This window comes from Erinaceus europaeus, chromosome 2, assembly GCF_950295315.1.
Source record: "Erinaceus europaeus chromosome 2, mEriEur2.1, whole genome shotgun sequence".
Lineage (NCBI taxonomy): Eukaryota > Metazoa > Chordata > Mammalia > Eulipotyphla > Erinaceidae > Erinaceus > Erinaceus europaeus.
This window is the reverse complement of record NC_080163.1, coordinates 204048075-204068471: the sequence shown is the minus strand read 5'-3', so window position 1 is coordinate 204068471 and position 20397 is coordinate 204048075. Positions and strand designations below refer to the sequence as shown.

At 59.9% G+C, this 20397-nt stretch overlaps 1 protein-coding gene across 1 annotated transcript; it reads right to left on the bottom strand.

Moving 5' to 3' along the window:
- Positions 1–458: 458 nt before the first annotated feature.
- MTTP (microsomal triglyceride transfer protein) lies at positions 459–20358 on the bottom strand. The gene is made up of 18 exons (XM_007535907.3): positions 20296–20358; positions 16749–16936; positions 15816–15959; positions 13067–13174; positions 12637–12753; positions 12100–12239; positions 11683–11833; positions 10852–11009; positions 8607–8775; positions 8050–8157; positions 6946–7158; positions 5425–5636; positions 5098–5195; positions 4811–4932; positions 4212–4439; positions 3118–3242; positions 2546–2716; positions 459–1373 (listed from the first exon to the last, which is right to left on the bottom strand). The coding sequence occupies exons 1-18, from the start codon at positions 20354–20356 to the stop codon at positions 1199–1201; spliced, it is 2688 nt and encodes an 895-aa protein (XP_007535969.2). The 5' UTR covers positions 20357–20358; the 3' UTR covers positions 459–1198.
- Between the last annotated feature and the right edge of the window lie 39 nt (positions 20359–20397).

Below are 20397 nucleotides of genomic sequence, written 5' to 3'. Positions count from 1 at the left end.
TTTACCTCATGTCGTTCTAGGTTTGCGGCCAAGTCCCGGTGCCTGGGCACGAGTGCATGTGTGTGCATGTGTGTGTTCATGTGTATGTGCGTGTGTTCGTGTGTGCATGCGTGTGTTCACGTATGTGTGTGCATGTGTTCGTGTGTGCATGTGTTCATGTGTGTATGTGTATGTTCATGTATGTGTGTGTTCGTGTGTGCATGTGTGTACATGTATGCATGTGTGTTCGTGTATGTGCGTTCGTGTGTGCGTGCACGTGTGCGTGCGTGTGCACGTGTGCACATGTTCATGTGTGTGCATGTGCCTGTGTGTGCGTGTGTGTGCATGTGTTCATATGTGTGTGTGCGTGTGTTCATGTGTGTGTGTGTGTGTGTGTGTGTGTGTGCGCTTGCCCCTGGAGTCTGTTTTGGGCTCGTCTCTGTAGCACAGTGTCTGCTTTGCTCAGAAATATTCCTGCGTCTTTAACATGGCTCTTTTATTCTGTGCAAACACAGTTCTGAGTAGATTTCCTACTTGAGAAGCCCGACACCGTCCATGTCCCAAAGCTGCATCCGCCCTCCCGGGCACTGTGTATGTGGACAGACAGGCCCTGCCCACGGGGCACAGCCCTGACCTGACACGGAGCACAGCCCTGACCTGACGCGGGGTGCAGCAGACCCCCCCCCCCGAGAGCCCTGTTGTAGCTCCCTTGTGCGGACTGAGAGGCCTCTCGGTGAGCCGGCTTCCAGCGCCTTCCGTGCGGGGCCCAGTGAAACCACAGCAGGAGGCCCACGTGGTCAGTTTTGAGGCCATAGAGTCTTATTTAAAAATTGATCCCCCCCAAAAAAAAAAAAAAAAAGAACGAGAAGGACTGCTTTGGAAAGATGGCAGCAGTGGTGCACCTGAGGCAGTAGGGTGCCCATATGGGGGTTATGGGTGCGTGTAGGTGGTAGCCCCCAGGTGTTATGGGTGGGGATAGGGGGCCGGCTCACAGGGGAGGGAGGCAGTGCCGGGGCGTCTGCTGCACGATGCTCTCTCCTCCATGGGGGGGGGACCTCGATGTGGCAGCTGACGGGGATAGAGGGACAGAGATGGGAGACAATGGAGCCCCTTGCCTGTGTCCTGCGTCAGAGGAGGGACGGGTCCCCGCTGTGAGGAGCGTCTTAAATACGGGGCGGGGTGTAAACATACTGGACAGGAGGCCGACCAACCCGGGGCCTCAGAACCAGCCGCCCGATTCCTTGGTCTCGGGCTCTGGCGGGAACACCACCTTGCACATGTCTGAGTTCTCCTGGTGCAGCGGGAACTCCGAGCCCGGCACCAGCCGCTCCCGCCGCCTGCGTACCACGTAGCCCCGGCCCGTGGCCAGACGCTCAAACTTGGTCTCGGATTGCCTGGGACAGACAAACAGGGGTCAGAGGGAAGACACAGCACAGCCAGCCTGGACCAGCCTGGCCACCCTGCCAGCCAGCAGCCCCAGAACCTCCTACCCAGCCAGGGCCCAGGCCCAGGCCCCAGACAGCCTGTAGAGAGAGGCTGTGTTCCCACCCCTGCCCTCCTGCTAGGCTCTCAGGTTGATAAATAAGCCTTGAAAATACAAATATGGGGGCCAGGTGGAGGTGCACTTAGTTACGTTCACCTATGACCATTCACAAGGACCCAGATTCAACCCCCCAGCCCCCACCTGCAGGGAGCAAGCTTCACGAGTGGTGGAGGAGGGCTGCAGGTGTCACTTTCTCTATGTCCTCCTACCCTCCCAATTTCTCTCTCTGCTATCAAAATAAATGAATAAGTAAAACTTTTTTTTTTTTTTTTTAACCGGAGCACTGTTTAGCTCTGGCTTCTGGTGGTGCAAGGGATTGGACCTGGGACTTTGGAGCCTCAGGTGTAAGAGTCTGCATAATTATTATGCTATCCCCCCAAGTAAAACATTTAAAAATTAATTTAGGGGTCTGGGTGGTGGTACACCTGGTAGAGTACATCTGTCACTATGCACAAGGACCCTGGTTGGAGTCCCTGCTCCCCACCGGCAGGAGAGATGCTTTATGAGTTATGAAGTAGGTCTGCAGGTATCTGTTTCTCTCCCTATCTCCCCCTCCCCTTTCAATTTCTGGCTCTATCCAAAATAAAAGAAACAAAATACTTTTTATGAGAGAAGCTAGTTCTGGAAACTGTCTCTGGGGCCTCAGTGCTCTGGTGTCTCTCCTCTTGCTGTCTCTCACTCTGTCTCTCTATCTCAAAATAACAAAGGACAAGCCAGAGTCCCTGGGAGTGGTGGGCCATGCAGGCTGAAGCCTGGCCTCCTAGAGACCTGCTGGGAGTTGTTCCCCTTTAAGACGTCCAGGTCTGGATGTGGGCCAAGTCTGGGGGTTCTGGATCTGGGGGCTGGGGAGAGTGGGCAAGGGGGGGTCCTCCTTGTGCCCACGCCCCCGGAAGGACCTGGGACTCAGCAGCAGGGCCATAGACGCCTCAGTGGGCCCCAGAAACAAGTTTGGAGCAGTCCCCTTGCTCACGGGTCTCAGCCCTCCTTCCAGAGTGGGAGTGGGCGGGAGGCTCCGAGCCTCACCTGAAGGGCGCGGCCGCCTTGTCCATCTGCATGCACACCAGGAAGGGGTACTGGGAGAACTGCACCGTGGAGATGAACTCCAGGCCTGCCTCCGTCTCCGCGCTGGTCTCCAGCCCCGCCCGCACGAACGCCGCGTCCACCGTCAGCTCCCCCGTGATCGCCACGGCCAGCCTGGGGACAGTGGGACGTCACCTCTACCCTGACCACATGGCCGTCTTAGTGGACCCTCCTGCCCTTGGGGCCAGCAAGCCCGGGCAGTGGCTGGGGCGCCCGCAGCCACTCAGCCCACGTGGCCACAGCCATCTATGGTCACAGCCACCCCACAGCCCTGTGGTCACGGCCCCGTGGCCACAGCCACCTGGGGTGGGGATGGGCTGAGTGACGCTCCTGGGCCCTGTGTCAGTGTGTGAGTGTTCAGGCTCCTTGAGGCTGAGCCTGATGCACGGTCACCCAAGGCCTGTGGACACTGGTGTCCAGGAGCAGGTGTCCAGTCTCTGGGGCAGTGCTGGCTCAGCTACCCATGCTGCCCGCCAGCCCCAGGCCGTCCCCCTCTGCCAACCAACCCCACTCACCCGTTCTTCACACGGGTCTTAGACTCGCGGTACCACAGGCTGAACTCCATGGCGCCCGATATGTCGATGGCCAGCCCGCCCTGCACCTCCATGTTGGCTGCCAGCCCTGACTGCAGCTGCAGCTCCTGAGGGGGTGGGCAGAGGGGTCAGGGGGGCTACCAGGACAGGCTCCCCACATGTGCCCTGGGCCCTGCGCCACCCCCCGCTTGCTGGAACCCTGTTGAGAGTAGCTCCCAGAAGCAGGGACAGAGGGGTTGCCCAGTTGTGAGTGAGACTGAGAAGCCCGGCCTCACTCCTCAAGGGATCTGTGACAGGGGAGGCTGGGAGCTGCTGGCACGTGAGCTGGCATGCTTCGGGCCTGCTCAGGACCACATCCGGGGACATGTGGACACGGCCTGACCCACCAGGCCAGGGGAACCAGGCCAGGCCCCTCAGTGGTGCCCCACCTCACCTCTCTCACAGCCTGGCAGGAGACACAGAGAGGCCCTGGGCAGGCTGGCCAGCACAGGGTTCGGATCTGAGTCCTGGTCCCACATAGCAGGTGCTACGGCACTGGGAGAAACCCTCTCTGAATGAGTGAGTGAATGGGTGAGTGAATTAGTGAGAGAGTGAATGAATTAGTGAGTGAATGAATGAGTGGGTGAGTGAATGAGTGAGTGAATGGGTGAGTGAATTAGTGAGTGAGTAAATGAGTGGTTGACTATATAAGTGAGTGAGTGAGTGGTTGACTGTATGAGTGGGTGAGTCAATGAGCGGTTGACTGTATGAGTGGGTGAGTCAATGAGCGGTTGACTGTATGAGTGGGTGAGTCAATGAGTGGTTGACTGTATGAGTGGGTGAGTCAATGAGTGGTTGACTGTATGAGTGGGTGAATCAATGAGCGGTTGACTGTATGAGTGGGTGAGTCAATGAGTGGTTGACTGTATGAGTGGGTGAGTCAATGAGTGGTTGACTGTATGAGTGGGTGAGTCAATGAGCGGTTGACTGTATGAGTGGGTGAGTGAATGGGTGGGTGGCTGTCTGGCCTGGCTGATTCCATGAGCCCCCCCCCCCAGTTGCCCTGTGTCCCCATCTCATCAGAGCTGGGAGGTCACCTGGGAGTGGTCCACCAGCAGCACGAGCCCCTTGACCACGCTGATGGGGTCCCCAGACGCAGACAGCATCTTGGCCATGAGGTCACTGTAGCCACTGAAGAAGGTGACAGGCCGCAGCTGCACATCAAAGAGCACGGCCGACATGCCTGCGAAGGAGTCCAGGTTCTCCTCACCCTCGTCCGGCGTGGCCGCAATCAGCGTCTCCAGGCCCTGGGCCTCGATGACCACCTGGGTTGTGTGTGGGGGGGGTGAGGAGATGCAGCGGGGGGGGGGGGGGGGGGGCGGGGCAGCCCTGGAGATGGGTGAGACCTGGGGGCCAGCCCTGGTGACAGTGAGGTGACAGCTAGGGCAGTAGCCATGGTGACAATGCTGTGGGTCCTCTCCTGAGCCCAGACAGAGCAGGCATCTGATGACGCCCAAGCCCCCAGGGGCAGTGCGGCCCTGAGTGTGGCTCCCGGAACCCTTGCTCAGGACAGCCTGGTGGCTGCTGCTGCACCCCCTGAACCCCCCTGGCCCCCCAGCTCCCACCTGGCTACCTGCAGTTGCCCACTCCACAGTCCCCTGACCCCTCAGCACTCCCCAGGACCTTCCGGCCCCACCTGGCTGGCGTGCAGATGTGTCCCCCCCAGGTGCTGCAGCACGTTGAGGTTGCTTCTGCGTAGGATGCCGGAGCCCGAGTACAGGATGTCCAGGCTGTAGGTGGCTGCCCCCTGTGCGTCCCCTGGGGCAGAGAGGACTGAGTGAGGCCCTGGGGCAGAGAGGACTGAGCACCGCCCTGGGGCAGAGAGGACTGAGTGAGGCCCTGGGGCAGAGAGGACTGAGCATGGCCCTGGGGCAGAGAGGACTGAGCACGGCCCGCCCGCTGTGGGTGAGGCCCAGCACCTACGGGTAATGTAGCCAGTGTAGGCGGAGGAGGAGCCACTCCTGGAGAACCGGTTGTAGTTGTGGGCCACCATCTCCTTCAGCACACGGCGAACCATCTTGCTGCAGGGAGGGGTGGTGAGAGGGGCAGGGTTGGGGGCCCAGACACTCCCACAGGGCTGGGCCCTCCCTGTGGACACTCTGTGGGGCTGGGTACCCCGTGGACATTATTTATGGGTACCCCCTGGACTCTGTGTGGGTCTCCCCTGGACACTGTGTGTGGGTCTCCCCTGGACACTGTGTGGGTCTCCCCTGGACACTGCTGCCCCCGCACACTGTGGGTGATGCACACCTGGCGGGCAGCTCGGAGCGCAGCACGTCCTGCACGGCGGCCAGCATGTACTTGTTCATCTCCTTTGGCAGCTCCCCGATGGACAGCAGGATGTTCTTCACGTCCATGTAGGACGGCCTGCTCTGCAGGAGCACTGCGGCCGCCGCCGTGCGCACTGTCTTCTCATGCACCTTGCGGTTCTGGTGGTAGATCCTGTTCAGCGTCCTCTTCACCTGTGTGGGCACAGTGGGCGGGGCCTCAGAGTGTGCGTGGACACCTGTGTGTGTGTGTGTGTGTTTTTCTGTGTGTGCATGCACTCATGGGAGCTTGTGTGTGTCTGTGTCTGTGTGTTTGCATGCACTCATGTAAGCCTGTGTGTCTGTGTCTGTGTGTGCATGCACTCATGGGAGCCTCTGTGTGTGTGTGTCTGTGTGTGTGTGCATGCACTCATGGGAGCCTCTGTGTGTGTGTCTGTGTCTCTCTGTGTGTATGTACTTGTGTGAACCTGTGTATGTGTGTGTGTGTGTGTGTGCCTATGTCTGTCTGTGTGTGTCTGTCTGTGTGTGTAAGCACTTTTGTGATCCTGTGTGTGTGTGTGTCTGTGTGTCCGTGTCTCTGTGTGTATATGCACTTGTGTGAGCCTGTGTGTCTGTGTGTGTCTGTCTGTGTGTCTGTCTGTGTGTCCGTGTCTCTGTGTGTGCATGCACTCACGTGAGCCTGTGTGTGTGTGTGTGTGTGTGTCTCTCTGTGTGTATGTACTGTGTGAACCTGTGTGTGTGTCTGTCTGTGTGTCCATGTCTCAGTGTGTGCATACACGTGTGTGTCTGTGTGCATATGTCTGTCTGTGTCTCTCTGTGTGTATATGCACTTGTGTGAGCCTGTGTGTCTATCTGTCTGTGTGTCCGTGTCTCTGTGTGTGCATGCACTTGTGTGAGCCTGTGTGTGTCTCCGTGTCTTTCTCTTCTTTTTTCTTTGTGTCTGTGTACATCTGTCTCTGTATGTGTGCGCCTGTGTGTGCTTGTGTATGTGTCTCTGTGAGTCTCTTTCTGTGTATCTCTGAGTGTGCATATGTGTGTATCTGAGTGTCTGTGTGTGTGTTTCTCTGTGTGTCTGTATGTGTCTCTCTGTGTGTGGCTCCGTATGTTTCTGTGCATGTGTCTCTGAGTGTGTCTGTGGTGCTTGGGGTGCCTGCCCCATTCCCACCCTACGCCACATTTCCCTTCATGCTTCACCCTATTTCTTATTTATTGCAGCTGCCGGGGCTTCACTGCTCTAGGCCGCTTTCCCGGATAAAGAGGGAGACAGGCATAAAGATGCCACAGTATGGGAGCTTCCCCCAGTGCCGTGGTGCTCCTGCATGGGGTGCTGAGGGCAGGGACCTGGGCCTCGAGCACAGCAAGGCAGCTGTGCGAGGCAGACCACCTGGTGAGCTATCTCATCAGCAGGAGACTGTCCCCTGAAGTCAGAGAAGGCGCCTCTGTTCCAGCAGAGGACAGAGGACCCCTGGCCGGGCAGCACAGCCTAGGTGCAAGCCCGGCTCACCTCCTCAGTGATGAAGGCGGCGTCATATCTCTGCAGCGTGGTGATGGCCAGGTGGCTGACCGGGCCCTCTCCAGCCTCGGCGAATTTGAGCAGCAGCGGCACGGCCTCGGGCAGCAGTGCATTCTTCATGGCCAGCAGGTGCATGGCCGTGTCCCCTGGGCGCGCTGGCCGCTCCAGGCCGCCCAGCAGCAGCTTCTTGGCCTCCACTACGGCCTGCAGGGAGAGCACAGCCACTGGACACACCGCCCCGAGGAAACGAGGCCCAGGACATGGACACGAGGCCCAGGACATGGACACACCACCCCAAGGACACGAGGCGCAGGACATGGACACACGGCCCCGAGGACACGAGGCGCAGGACATGGACACGAGGCCCAGGACATGGACACACCACCCCGAGGACACGAGGCACAGGACGTGGACACGCTCCACAGGCTGCCTGGAATATGCCACAAGGGACACCCTGCAAGAGCCGAGCCTCCAGACAAGCCCGGCTAGGACACGCCCACGTTGGACTGCCTATCTCATATTGGTCCCCCTCAGCCACGCCCCTTCAGACATAGCCACAAAGCCACGCCCATCTAGGACACACTCCTTCAGATATATCCCATCTCGGATAGGTCCCCTCAGCCACGCCCCTCAAGCACGCCCATGTTGGATAGGTTCCTCCTTAGACACGCCCATCTGGGACACACACCCAGACACGCCCCCATCAGACACGCCCCCTCGAGCTTGTACATCTTGGATAGGCTCCCCTCAGACACGCCCATCTGGGACACACACTCCGACACGCCCCCTCCAAGCACATCCACTCAGCCACACCCCTCAAACGCGCCCGTCTGATAGGTCCCCCCTTAGACACGCCCCCTCCAGGCACATCCACTCAGACACGTCCCCTCAAGCACGCCCATCTCTGATAGGTCCCCTACAGGCACGCCCATTTAGGACACGCCCCCTCAGACAAGCTCCTTTTTACAGTCCTTGGCTACATCCCGCTCTAACTAACACAGGCCTTTCTTATCCGCCAGGGTTGGGGGGGATCAGGTGCAGTGCCCCAGCTGCAGAGGCCGCCCCTCCCAGGCACCTGGCACCCTGGTCACTCACCTTGAGCTTGCAGCCACCGTCCAGGCACAGCTTGCGCACCAGAGCCCCTATGGTGATCAGCACCGTCTCCCGGATGTCATTGCTGGCGAAAGAGCCTTTGAACACTCTCTGGGGGCACGGGGTCAGAAGTCACACTGAGGCCACGGGGCAGGTGGCCTGGGGGTGTGTCTCAGGGCCTGGGGGCGGGAGACTCCCACCCTGGAGTGTGCAGCAGGAGGCCCACTCACCAGAAGGGCATGCAGGAAGGGAGGCCATGCAGGGGGAGGCTGTGCAGGGGAAGTCATGCAGGAAGGGAGGACATGCAGGGGGAGGCCCACTCACCAGGACAGTGTGCAAAGGGAGGCCTGCTCACAGGAGGCCGTGCAGGGGGAGTACAGGGGATACTCATCAGGAGGCCATGCAGAGGGGATGCCATGCAGGGGAGGCCAGATCACCAGGAAGCTGTACAGGGAGATGGAGCAGGGGAGGCCAGGCAGCAGGGGAGGCGTTCACCAGGAAGGCATGCAGGGAGGAGGCCGTGCAGGGCGAGGTCATGCAGGGGGGAGGCCCCCGCTCACCAGGAGGGCGTGCAAGAGCTCCTCGCTGGGGTGGGAGGCGAAGCCACAGGCATAGAGGAAACGTTCCTGAAGCTCTACGCTGCCGTCGCTCTTGAAGTCCAGGAAGTCCAGGATGGCGTCCAGCGTGTCGGGGGTCTGCGCCGAGGTGACCGCGTCCACCAGCTGGGGGCTGCAAGGGACAGCACCCTGGGTTGGCCACGTCCAGGATGGGGCTCCTCACACGGCCCGACCCACCTCATCCTCCCCACAGACAGCCACAGGGACGGTCACACAAGTCAGGAGATTTGCTAACAAAGAATGAGAAATTGGGGGCCCAGGTAGGGGTGCGCCTGGTTGAGCGCACATGTTACCATGCGCAAGGACCAGTGTTCAAGCCCCTGCTCCCCACCTGCGGGGGGAAATCTTCGTGAGCTGGGGAACAGGGCTGCGGTTGTTACTGTCTCTCTCCCTCTCTGTGTCTTCCTCTTCCCTCTGTTCTATCAAATAAAGTGAGAGAGAAAAAAGAAAGAAAGAAAGAAAGGAAGAAAGAAGGAAGGAAAGAAAGAAATGGCTACCGGGAACAGAGAGTTTGTAGTGCTAGCACCGAGACCGGCAACAACCCTGGTAGCAAAATAATAAAATAAAATATAAAATTAGAAGAAAGGGAGGGGGGAAGATAGCATAATGGTTATGCAAAGCGATTCTCAGACATGAGGTTCCTAAGTCCCAGGTTCAGTTCCCCACCTCACCATAAGCCAAAGCTGAGCAGTGCCCTGGTATAACATAAAATATGAAATTAGAAATCTTAGGCCCAGGAAGTGGCTAGGCAGCAGCACATAGGCCCTGCATTGAGGGCTCCAGACGCCACTGCAGCAGCACCAGCACCAGCGGCACAGCTGAGCGGAGCGGTGCTGACAAGAAGGCTGGGTGCAGAGTGTTCTCTGTATGAGCGACAAGTGGAAGCTATGATTCACACACTGATTCTCTCTCTTTTATTTTTTAACATATAACTTCCTTTTTTTTTTAAAAAAAAAATTATCTTTATTTATTGGATAGAGACAGCCAGAAACCGAGAGGGAAGAGGGAGCTAGAGAGGGAGAGAATCAGAGAGATGCCTGCAGCCCTGCTTCACCACTTGCAAAGCTTTCCCCCTGCAGGTGGGGAGCTGGGGACTGGAACCTGACTCCTTGTGCACGGTAACTTGTGCGCTCAACCAGGTGTGCCACCACCCGGCCCCATAATTTCCTTTTTATTATTATTATTTTAATATTTATTCCCTTTTGTCACCCTTGTTGTTTTATTGTTGTGGTTATTATTGTTGTTATTGATGTTGTCATTGTTGTTGGATAGGACAGAGAGAAATGGAGAGAGGAGGGGAAGACAGAGAGTGGGAGAGAAAGACAGACACCTGCAGACCTGCTTCACCACCTGTGAAGCGACTCCCCTGCAGGTGGGGAGCCGGGGGCTCGAACCGGGATCCTTACGTGGGTCCTTGCACTTTGCACCACGTGCGCTTAACCCGTTGTGCTACCGCCTGACTCCCCATAATTTCCTTTTTAACAATCTCTTTTCTAATATTTTATCTGTTTATTGGCTAAAGAGAGAAACAGTGAGAGGGAAGGGAAAGACAGACAGGTGGGGGGGGGGAGGGGAGAAGGCCCTGCAGCCCTACTTCACCACTTGTGAAACCTCCCCTCTGCAGGTGGGGAGCAGGTGCTCCAATCAGGGTCCTTGCGGCAGGCAACGTGTGCTCAGCTGGGTGTGCCGCCAGCCCGCCCGCCCCATTGTCTCGTCTCTCTAAGTGGCTTTGCTCAAGTACAGGCCTGATCTGATGGAGGCGGCATCACTTCCTGGAAGCACGGGACTTCCCTGAGCTTCTGTGGACGCTCAAATAGACCCGTGCACCTCATCTGTATTCAGAAAATGCCCAGGTAAGTGAGCGTGATGCCCGTGTGTGAGCAGAGGGGGTGTCTGTGGAAAGTTCTCGCCCCGCCGCGGCAGCCGCGCGGAGACGCCAGAAACCTCAGCTTGGCCGGGGCTGAGTTACACCAGGGGCCTCGCCGTTCCCCGGGAGGTCCCGCGTGAGCAGTGGACGGGGCGCAGTCCCTGGTCCGGTCCCGCCGCCCGGCCCCTGTGCCCAGGCCTGCTGGAAGCCGGTGTGCCTCCCCCACTCCCCCGCCAGGTGCTAGTGCAGGGGGTGGGGGGGTGTTTTCACAAGAGGAGATGGTGCCTCACAGCCAGCATCCTGGCTCCCGCCGTCACTCACAGCACGTCCTTGCTCTCAGCCTTGAGGATCTGAAGGACCTCGTCCTTGCGCGCTGCCCTCAGCTGGCGGATGAAGGCCAGGAAGCTCCTCACAGAAGCCGCCTTGGACAGGCTCTCGGGCTGCAGGTCCTTCCTGATGGACTTCCAGAGCTCGGGCAGCTGGGGGGGGATGTCAGCGCTCAGCACCCGTACTCTCTTCCAGGGGCTCAGTCCTCAGCAACCCCACTCTTCCTCCCAGGGGGGACTCAGCCCCAGCACCCCCTGCAGAACCTCGTGGGTGAGGGCTGGGCCTGCTCCTTTTTTTTTTTTCTTAATTTTTTAAATATTTATTTTCCCTTTTGTTGCCCTTGTTGTTTAACGTTGTAGTTATTGATGTTGTTGTTGGAGAGGACAGAGAAAAATGGAGAGAGGAGGGGAAGGCAGAGAGGGGGAGAGAAAGACAGACACCTGCAGACCTGCTTCACCGCCTGTGAAGCGACCCTCCTGCAGGTGGGGAGCCGGGGGCTCGAACCGGGATCCTTAAGCTGACCCTTGCGCTTTGCGCCACGTGCACTTAACCCACTGCGCTACTGCCCGACTCCCGGGCCTGTTCTTTCTAGAGAGAGCACAGAGGCACCCAAGTGACCGCCAGCTGCTGGTTCATGGTGGCTGAGGTGCCATTCTGGGTGCAGGGTTGAGAGGGGCTGCACCTCACAGCCGCCCCGAGCCCCACAGCCACCATGAGCCCCTCAGAAGGCCCCGAGTCCCCCATCCCTGAGCCCCCACCCCAACAGCCCTGCCTGAGCCCTCCCCACCCTGGCCTGAGTCCCACTCCACCCCAGCCCCCACTCACCGATGGGCAGCTTTTGCAGGCTTTGGCCTGGGCCTGGCCCACAATGGGGACAGCCTTGTACTTGGCGTCCATGGCCTTCACCACAGCAGCCGCCTGCTTCCCGGGCACCAGCCTGGGACCCGCCTCTGTGGTCTGCAGCTCCAGCTTCTGTCTGCAGAAGGGACGCAGGTCACCCCCACGCCCAGCTGGCCAGGTCAGGCTGTCCACCTGCTCCCAGTGGGCCACCACCCTGGGGAGCTGTGGGGGGTGGGGGGAGAGGGAGAGAGAGAGAGAGAGGAAGGGAGACAAGAGGAGAGAGAAGGAGAGGGAGAGGGAAAGAGAGAGAGAGAGGATGGAGATGGGGAGACAGGACTGCACAGTAGCCAGGGATGGCAGGGGCTCAGGGAACAGGAGGCCGGATGTGGGTGTCACTCTCACCGGGACACCATCTTGCCCTTGATGCTTCGCAGAAAGTTCTGCGTGAAGGCGTGTGTCTCCTCCGCCTGCACAGCGATGACAAAGCTGTCCTCGATCTTATAGGTGGTGACAGACATGGCTTTCGAGGTGACGCCCAGGATCTCAAGGGAGAGAGAAAAAGGGGTGCTGTGAGCAGGGCCCCCGGGCTCTCCCCCCACCTCCGTGATGTCTGCAGAGACCAGAGGCCACAGCCCACCTGAGCCCACCTGAGCCCCCTGAGCTCCCTGAGCTCTGTCTGCTGTGCTCTTTACTCACCTCGGAGCATCCTGTGCTCAGACCCAACACAGCTCTGGGCCACACCTGTTCACGTGGTGACTTCCCACCCCCACCCCACCCCCGTCCCAGGAGTGACTCCCTTGTCACCCCTGGTTGCTTGTGGCAAACTCCTGTCAGCCCTGTCCTGGTAGTGACTCCCAGCCCCCTGCACTGTGGTGACCCCCTTACCCCTGTCCTAGGTGGTGAACCCTGGCCCCCAACCCTGAGGTGACTCCATCACACCTGGTTGCGGGTGGTGAAGCCCGGCCGCTCTATCGTGCAGGAGTCCAGGGCCTTCACCTTGACCACTCTGTCATGCTGAGCCTGGTAGGTGACCTTGCAGTCCCCAGACACATCCACCTATGGGAATGGGAAGCAGGCATCTGTCAGGCCCTGGGGGCAGTTGACTGGACTGACCCCTCTGAGGCTGCCCCCCAGTCAGGCAGTGGGACATGTGGAAGCCAGCACCCAGTTGACACCCACCACCATGTGCACAGAGCCACCTGGTCACATGTGGACAGAGCCACCTGGTGACATGGACAGAGCCACCTGGGGACATATGGACAGAGCCACCTGGGGACATGTGGACAGAGGGACCTGGTGGATGTGCACAGAGGGACCTGGTGACATGTGCACAGAGGGACCTGATGGCATATACACAGAGGGACCGTACCTCGGAGGTGCTCCCAGAGCTGAGCTGCATCTGGAAGAGACTGGCCAGGCCCCGCTTGAGGTTGGTGATGGCAGCCGGCTCATCTTTGTAGGAGTAGAACTCCTTCACCTGCGGCGAGACAGGCACTGAGTCTCCCCGCCCTTCCCTTCCTGGGACCCCTCTGTGTGCAGACAGGCACAGCTCTACGGGAAGATCCTGTGACCAGGTGAAGGCGGCCGTCCTGGGGACCAGAGCCTGCCCCATGCCCCCACCCACACTGACCTGGGTCTGAAATGACCACTGACCACCAGGACGAATGCTGGAGGGAGGGGACAGGCCCAGGCCCTAGGGGACTGGTGGGTAGAAGCCACAGGAGGAAGAGGGAGGACGCACTGTACCCACTCCAGGGTGGGAATGTTCCTTCTGAGTGAAGGCAGGCGTTCCCAGCTGGCCGTACTGGAGCAGGAGGGGCTGTCACTCCATGAGAGCCACCTGCCTCTGAACATCCCATTCCTGTGCACGTTCACAGACGATCAGAGAAAAGAGCACACCCTTCAGAGAGCCTGAGTGGGCACAGGGAGCCCCCTGGAAGACATGGCTCAGCCCCGGCCTCCCGGCCTTCTGGCTTCCCTCCCCGGGTGAAGGTCTCCGACAAGTGCTTTATCTCAGAGATAGTCTGAGGACTCTGACCGAGCGCAGGAAGCCTGCCTGGGTGACGTGGCCCTCGGCAGCCCCACAGGGCAGTGGGCGGCAGGTGTGAGCAGGGACTTTGCTCCAGCCCTACGCGGCCACTGGGATCAGACCCCATCACGTCAGGGCCATGATGCGAGGCCCCACGAGGGGAGCCCTGAGCAGCGCTGAGGCCTACTGCCTGCGGGGGTGGGGACAGTGCGGTCTCTTCCTCCAGCCCCCGGGGAGCCCTGCCCTTGTGGAGCTCTGGGAGCCGTGCCAGGCTCAGGGTCTTTTCATGGGGCTCCTTCCACACACCCTGGATGTAGGCAGACAGACAGACAGACAGATGCAGGCATGGCCAGGGAAGCTGGTTATGGGGACAGAAGACAACCCAGGTCTGGACCAGAGCACCTGGACAGCACGGGATGCACGGGGCTGGACACACAGGGACCTGGCTCAGAGTTCAACGAGAGTCAGCTCAGCCCCAGACACAGCAAAGCTGCCAGGCAGGAGAGACTGGAGTCCTTGGCGACACAGGGACAGACCTCTGAGCACAAGCACCTGCTCGCAAGGCCCTCAACACCCGGGCTGCTCCTCAGGGTGCAGGACCCCGTCCCAGAGCCCCAGGCCCATCCTCCCGAGAGACTGAAGTCCTCAGGGCTGGGAGCAACACAGCTCTGAGTGGGAGTACCATCACCCGCTCTGACTGGGTCACCCCTCTCTGACTGGGTCACCCCCCTCTGACTGGGTCACCCCCCTCTGACTGGGTTACTCCCCTCTGACTGGGTTACCCCCCTCTGACTGGGTCACCCCCTCTGACTGGGTTACCCCCCTCTGACTGGGTTACTCCTCCTCTGATTGGGTCACCCCCCCTCTGGCTGGGTCACCCCCCTCTGACTGGGTCACCCCTGCTGACTGGGTCACCCCCCTCTGACTGGGTCACCCCCCTCTGACTGGGTCACCCCCCTCTGACTGGGTCACCCCCTCTGACTGGGTTACCCCCCTCTGACTGGGTTACTCCTCCTCTGATTGGGTCACCCCCCCTCTGACTGGGTCACCCCCCTCTGACTGGGTCACCCCTGCTGACTGGGTCACCCCCCTCTGACTGGGTCACCCCCCTCTGACTGGGTCACCCCCCTCTGACTGGGTCACCCCCTCTGACTGGGTCACCCCTGCTGACTGGGTCACCCTCCTCTGACTGGATCACCCCCCTCTGACTGGGTCACCCCCTCTGACTGGGTCACCCCTGCTGACTGGGTCACCCTCCTCTGACTGGATCACCCCCGCTGACTGGGTTACCCCTCCTCTAACTGGGTCACCCCTGCTGACTGGGGTCACCCCTGCTGACTGGGGTCACCCTCCTCTGACTGGATCACCCCTCTTCTGACTGGGTTATCCCTCCTCTGACTGGGTCACCCCTGCTGACTGGATCACCCCCCTCTGACTGGGTTATCCCTCCTCTGACTGGGTTATCCCTCCTCTGACTGGGTTAACCCTCCTCTGACTGGGTTAACCCTGCTGACTGGGTCACCCCCCCCCCCGACTGGATTACCCCTACTATGACTGGGTTACTCCACTCTGACTGGGTCACCTCTCCTCTGACTAGGTCACCCCCCTCTGACTGGGTTATCCCTCCTCTGACTGGGTCACCCTCCTCTGACTGGGTTATCTCTCCTCTGACTGGGTCACCCCCCTCTGACTGGGTTATCCCTCCTCTGACTGGGTCACCCCCCTCTGACTGGGTTATCCCTCCTCTGACTGGGTCACCCCCGCTGACTGGATTACCCCTACTATGACTGGGTCACCTCCCTCTGACTGGATCACCCCTCCTCTGACTGGATCACTCCTCTTCTGACTGGGTCATTTCTGTTATTCTGTCTCCTCTGCCTCTGAAGAAGGTGCTTGTACAGCAACACTCCGGCAATGGCAGAAAGATTCTCACAGCAGCAGCAGGAAGCAGAATGGGGCAGGGTGTCTGTGAGCCCCACCTGCACTTGCTGATGCCTCTGAGAAAGATCTCTTTTGTGAGGAGTCACCTTGTGAGGGGCACTGGGTGCTGGGTGCAGGGTGGCCTGAGACCCGGGCGGCCCCCACTCACCTTGCCGTGCACCAGGTGCAGCAGCACGGGCCTCTGCAGCGCCTCCAGGTTCTGCCTACCCACGATGTGGGCCGGGGTCTTGCCCCTGAAGATGCTCTTGTCTCCACGCTGTGGGCTGACACTGTCCACGTTCACACTGTTCATCTGCAAGAGGGTCGCCCTGAGAATGCCACCCTCAGCCCCATCCTTGGACTGGGAACGCAGGGGCTTCTGGGGCTCCCGGCCCGGCTCTGGGTTCCCTTGGGAAGGGCCTGTGGGTGCTGACAACCACAGGGGAGCCCCTGAGGTCGAGTGTGGGCACCCCACAGGCCCTGGCCCACCGCTTCTCCACACAGGCTGATCCTCACCGGCCAGGCTGGGCTCTGTGTCCAGGGGCAGAGCCGTGGGCCGGGTGCCTGTCCAGCCGGGACCTCGGGGACACGTGGCCCCAGTTCCATCCTCAGCACAGTGCTCCCCAAGGCCCGGCGTCCAGAGGCCCTAGCCCACGAGAACAGCTTCCCTGTCCAGCCCCACGTGGCTGCAAGCTGGACAAGGCTCTCTCCAGCCTCCCCACGCAACCACGTCACTGGACCAGCACACGGCTCAGCTGGCCGGCGGCAGGGACTGGACCCCATCCTGGGGGCTCAGCCCTGTGCTGCCCTCAGCTCACAGGGCAGCTGGGCCTCTGGAATGAGGACACAGATCAGTCACTCAGGGACAGAGGATGCAGCCCTGGGTACAGAGGGGGTAGTCAGACCCCTATGTCTACCCTGAGCCCTGAGAGTACTGACCGCTGTGTCCACCCTGAGCCCTGAGGAGACAGTCAGGCCCCCGTGTCTGCCCTGGGTCCATCCTGAGTGATGAGGGGACAGCTCTCCCACCCACCCTGAGCCCTGAGGGGACACTGACACCCCATGTCCACCCGGAGCCCTGACTCCCCGGCCTGGTGCCCACCGTGATCTGGATGAGCTGGTCATCATCCCCGTCGGGGTTTCTCCAGAGCAGTGCTGCATCCACCTGTGCAGAGAGCCGGAAGCCAGCGGCGTCCTGCAGGCTGGCCTGGCCCCGGTCCAGTAATACCTCGGCTGAATAGGCCAGATTGTACAGCCGGTCATTGTTGAGGGACAGCCCCGTCGTATGGCCTGTGGGGCAGAGGTGGTCAGTCCGGGGGTAGAGGAAGGCAGGCAGGCAGACAGGCAGGCAGGCAGGCAGGCAGGCAGACAGGCAGGCAGACAGGCAGACAGGCAGGCAGGCAGGCAGGCAGGCAGGCAGACAGGCAGGCAGACAGGCAGGCAGACAGGCAGGCAGACAGGCAGGCAGACAGGGAGACAGGCAGGCAGGCAGACAGGCAGGCAGGCAAACAAACAGACATGCAGACAGGCAGGCAGACAGGCAGGCAGACAGACAGCAGACAGGCAGGCAGACAGACAGCAGACAGGCAGGCAGGCAGGCAAACAGACAGGCAGGCAGGCAGGCAGACAGACAGACAGGCAGACAGACATGCAGGCAGACAGACATGCAGGCAGGCAGACAGGCAGGCAGGCAGACAAACAGGCAGACAGACAGCAGACAGGCAGGCAGGCAGACAAACAGGCAGACACAGACATGCAGGCAGGCAGGCAGGCAGACAGACATGCAGGCAGGCAGACAGACAGGCAGGCAGACAAACAGGCAGACAGACAGCAGACAGGCAGACAGACAGCAGACAGGCAAACAGGCAGGCAGACAAGCAGACATCCCTTCCCTTTCAATTTCTGACAGTTTGCACAGACAGGCTGGGCAGTGAGACATAAAGGATGGGTGGCCACTGCTGAGCGTGGACACAGCGGCTGCACAGCCCTTCGCGGAGGCTTGGGGGCTGCCCTTGCTGCACCCCCACCCCCGCCAGCAAGAGCAGATACCCTCCCTGCCCGAGCCCCCCAGGAACCCCCCAGATATCATGCTCCTTGTGCTCCTCCCCGTCCCCCCCCAAGCCCAACCTTGAGAACTGGGGAGCAGCTAAGACACCAGTGCCCTGCCTGGGAAGTGGGGGCATGAGGGAGGCCGGGCCTCTGGACAGTAGTGGCTCTGTCTGCTGCCACCGCCTCCCTGAGGCTTCAGACCATGGCGCCTCTCCCTCAGTCCCCTGCCTCTGCCTCTGTCTCTGTCTCTGCCTCTGTGACTGTCAGCTCAGAGGGGCAAAGCCCTGTTGATAAATGAAGAGATGAATGAATGAACACCTCTGGCCCAAAGGTGCAGGAGGAGGGTGTGGCTGGGCAGGGCCTGGCTGGTGTCCATGTCGCCAAGCCACCAGGTGGGGCTTCTGTGCAGAGCTCAGGGCCCAGCCTGGGGGGAAGCTGAGGGGGTCTGGTCTGGTTTCCAGCCGGTCTGGGGGGGGGCAGGGTCTCACAGCTTCCAAAACACAGACCGGGAACCCACCTTCTGGTCATCATGGTCATCAGGCAGGTCCCTGAGTTTGAGCCATAGAATTACGGGCTGTCCTTCGATTTCCCTAACGTGAGTCCTGGCAGAGCCTTTGCAGTAATCTTGTTAATTTTACCGCAGTGTGGAGTGTGTGTGTGTGGGGGGGGGATTACACCCCGGGTGACAGCACAGCTCACCTGGCCAGATGCTGTCTGCCACACCCCACCCAACTTGAGCCAGCCCCATGACCGTGAAGAAGGCTCCCTCCATCTGCCTGCCTGCCTGCCTGCCTGCCTGCCTGCCTGCCTGCCTGCCTGCCTGCCTGCCCTGTCTGCCTGTCTGCTTATCTGCCTGTCTGCCTGTCTGTCTGCCTGCCTGCCTGCCTGCATGTCCCGGGGACGCGTCCTCGGGAACTAGTCCCTTTAACTCGAGTACCCAAACGTGATCCACTTAGGCAAATCAACTTGATTTCTACTCCTTTATCACTTCAATAACAAGGATCATACTTTTTCCACACAGAGATTCGGGGTGGGGAAATGTGGTGGTGCAACCTGGCTGAGTACACATGCTACAATGCAAAAGGACCTGGGTTCGAGCCCCCGCTTCCCACCAGCGGGGGAAAGATTCATGAGTAGTGAAGCAGGGCTGCGGGTATCTCTGTCTCTCTGTCTCTCCCTCCCCTCTCAGTTTTTCTGTTTCTATCCAAATAGAATATTTAAAAAGTAAAGAGTCATGGCACAGTGTCCACCTTCAAAAAGCCACCTAAAACGTTTTAAAAATAGGGTGGAGGTAGATAGCATAATGGTTATGCAAAGAGACCGTAAGGCCTGAGGCTCCAAAGTCCCAGGTTCAATCCCCCGCACCACCATCAGCCAGAGCTGAGTAGTTCTCTGTGTCTTTCTCTTTCTGCATCTCTCTCAAAAACAAAATAAAATACTTTTTTTAAAAAGTTGTCTATTTTTAAAAAAAGTATTAAAAATAAATCCACAACTGCTAGATGTCACACAGGGCTTCTAGAAGCTCCCTGAGCAACGTGTCACATCACAACTGTTAGCAGTGGGCCCTCAGAGAGTCCTGGGTAGCACCAAGGGATGCCAGGAGGAGAGAGACAGCAGGACAGACTTCCGCCTGAGGGGACACAGCCGAGTCCCCCCCCCAACACACACACCCCATGCCCACGCCCACCGTTGCCCGTCAGATCCAGGGAGCTCTGAGCGCCAAGGAAAGGGGTTCCACACCTGGGCTCCCCAGGAACAGGGGCTCTGGTGGCTGCAAGGACAGAGGAGGCTCCTAGCAGGGCAGGGTCACCTGTTGGGGAGCCCCGCAGGTGGCCAGCCATCCCCAAGGGCGAGCTTGGCTCAGAGTTGTGAGGGGACAGGCCTCTGCCCACCAGGGAGCACAGCCAGGTCTGCAGGGGACGAGGGGACTCTGCTGGGCAGGTGACAGACAGACAGCACCCCAGCGCACGAGCTTTCCCACGGGAGATGGCAGCGGGACCCATCACGGGACTCCCGAGTGCTTGGCTCTCTGTGTCTCTCTGTCTCTGCCTCTGCCTCTCTCTCTCTCTCTCTCTCTCTGGGAACAAAGCACAGGAACAGGCTTTGTCCCCAGAGGATGTGTTGAGATGTGGTGGGGGCCCCCGTGTTGAACTTTGTGGTCACAGTCACTGCTGAAGAGCAAAGAAAAGAATCTGCAGTCGCCCCTCTCCGCGCCGGCAGCGACGGGGGCTGAGCACAGGTGGCCGTGTGGCCCCCCCGAGGCGCGGCCTGACACCATGTCCCCTGAACCCCACCTCCCTATAACAGCGAACAGGAGCGCAGGGCTGCCTTCGGGGAAGAATGTCCCCTTCCTGAGACCTGTGTGGGACCTTCACCTCAGGGACACTCACCCGACCGGCCCCCCGAGAGAATGCCCTCTGGGTGTGGCACTGCTCAGGGTCTCCCAGGCTCCTGCGGCTCGGCTCGGAGGCCCCCTATTCCAGAAGGGCGCGGGGGCCACTGCGGCTCCTCCATGGGCAGGAGGGCCGGGCTCAGGACCATTGGGGACCCCGCTACCTGCAGGGTGTCACGACCCCCGGCGGGAGCCCGGCCACACCCACCTTTCACAGAGGCTGAGTAAGAGGGGAAGAAGCAGAGGAAGAGCACAGCCAGGAGGATCATGCTGACCGCGCGCGGAGCACGCCGTGCGCCAGGGGAGGCCG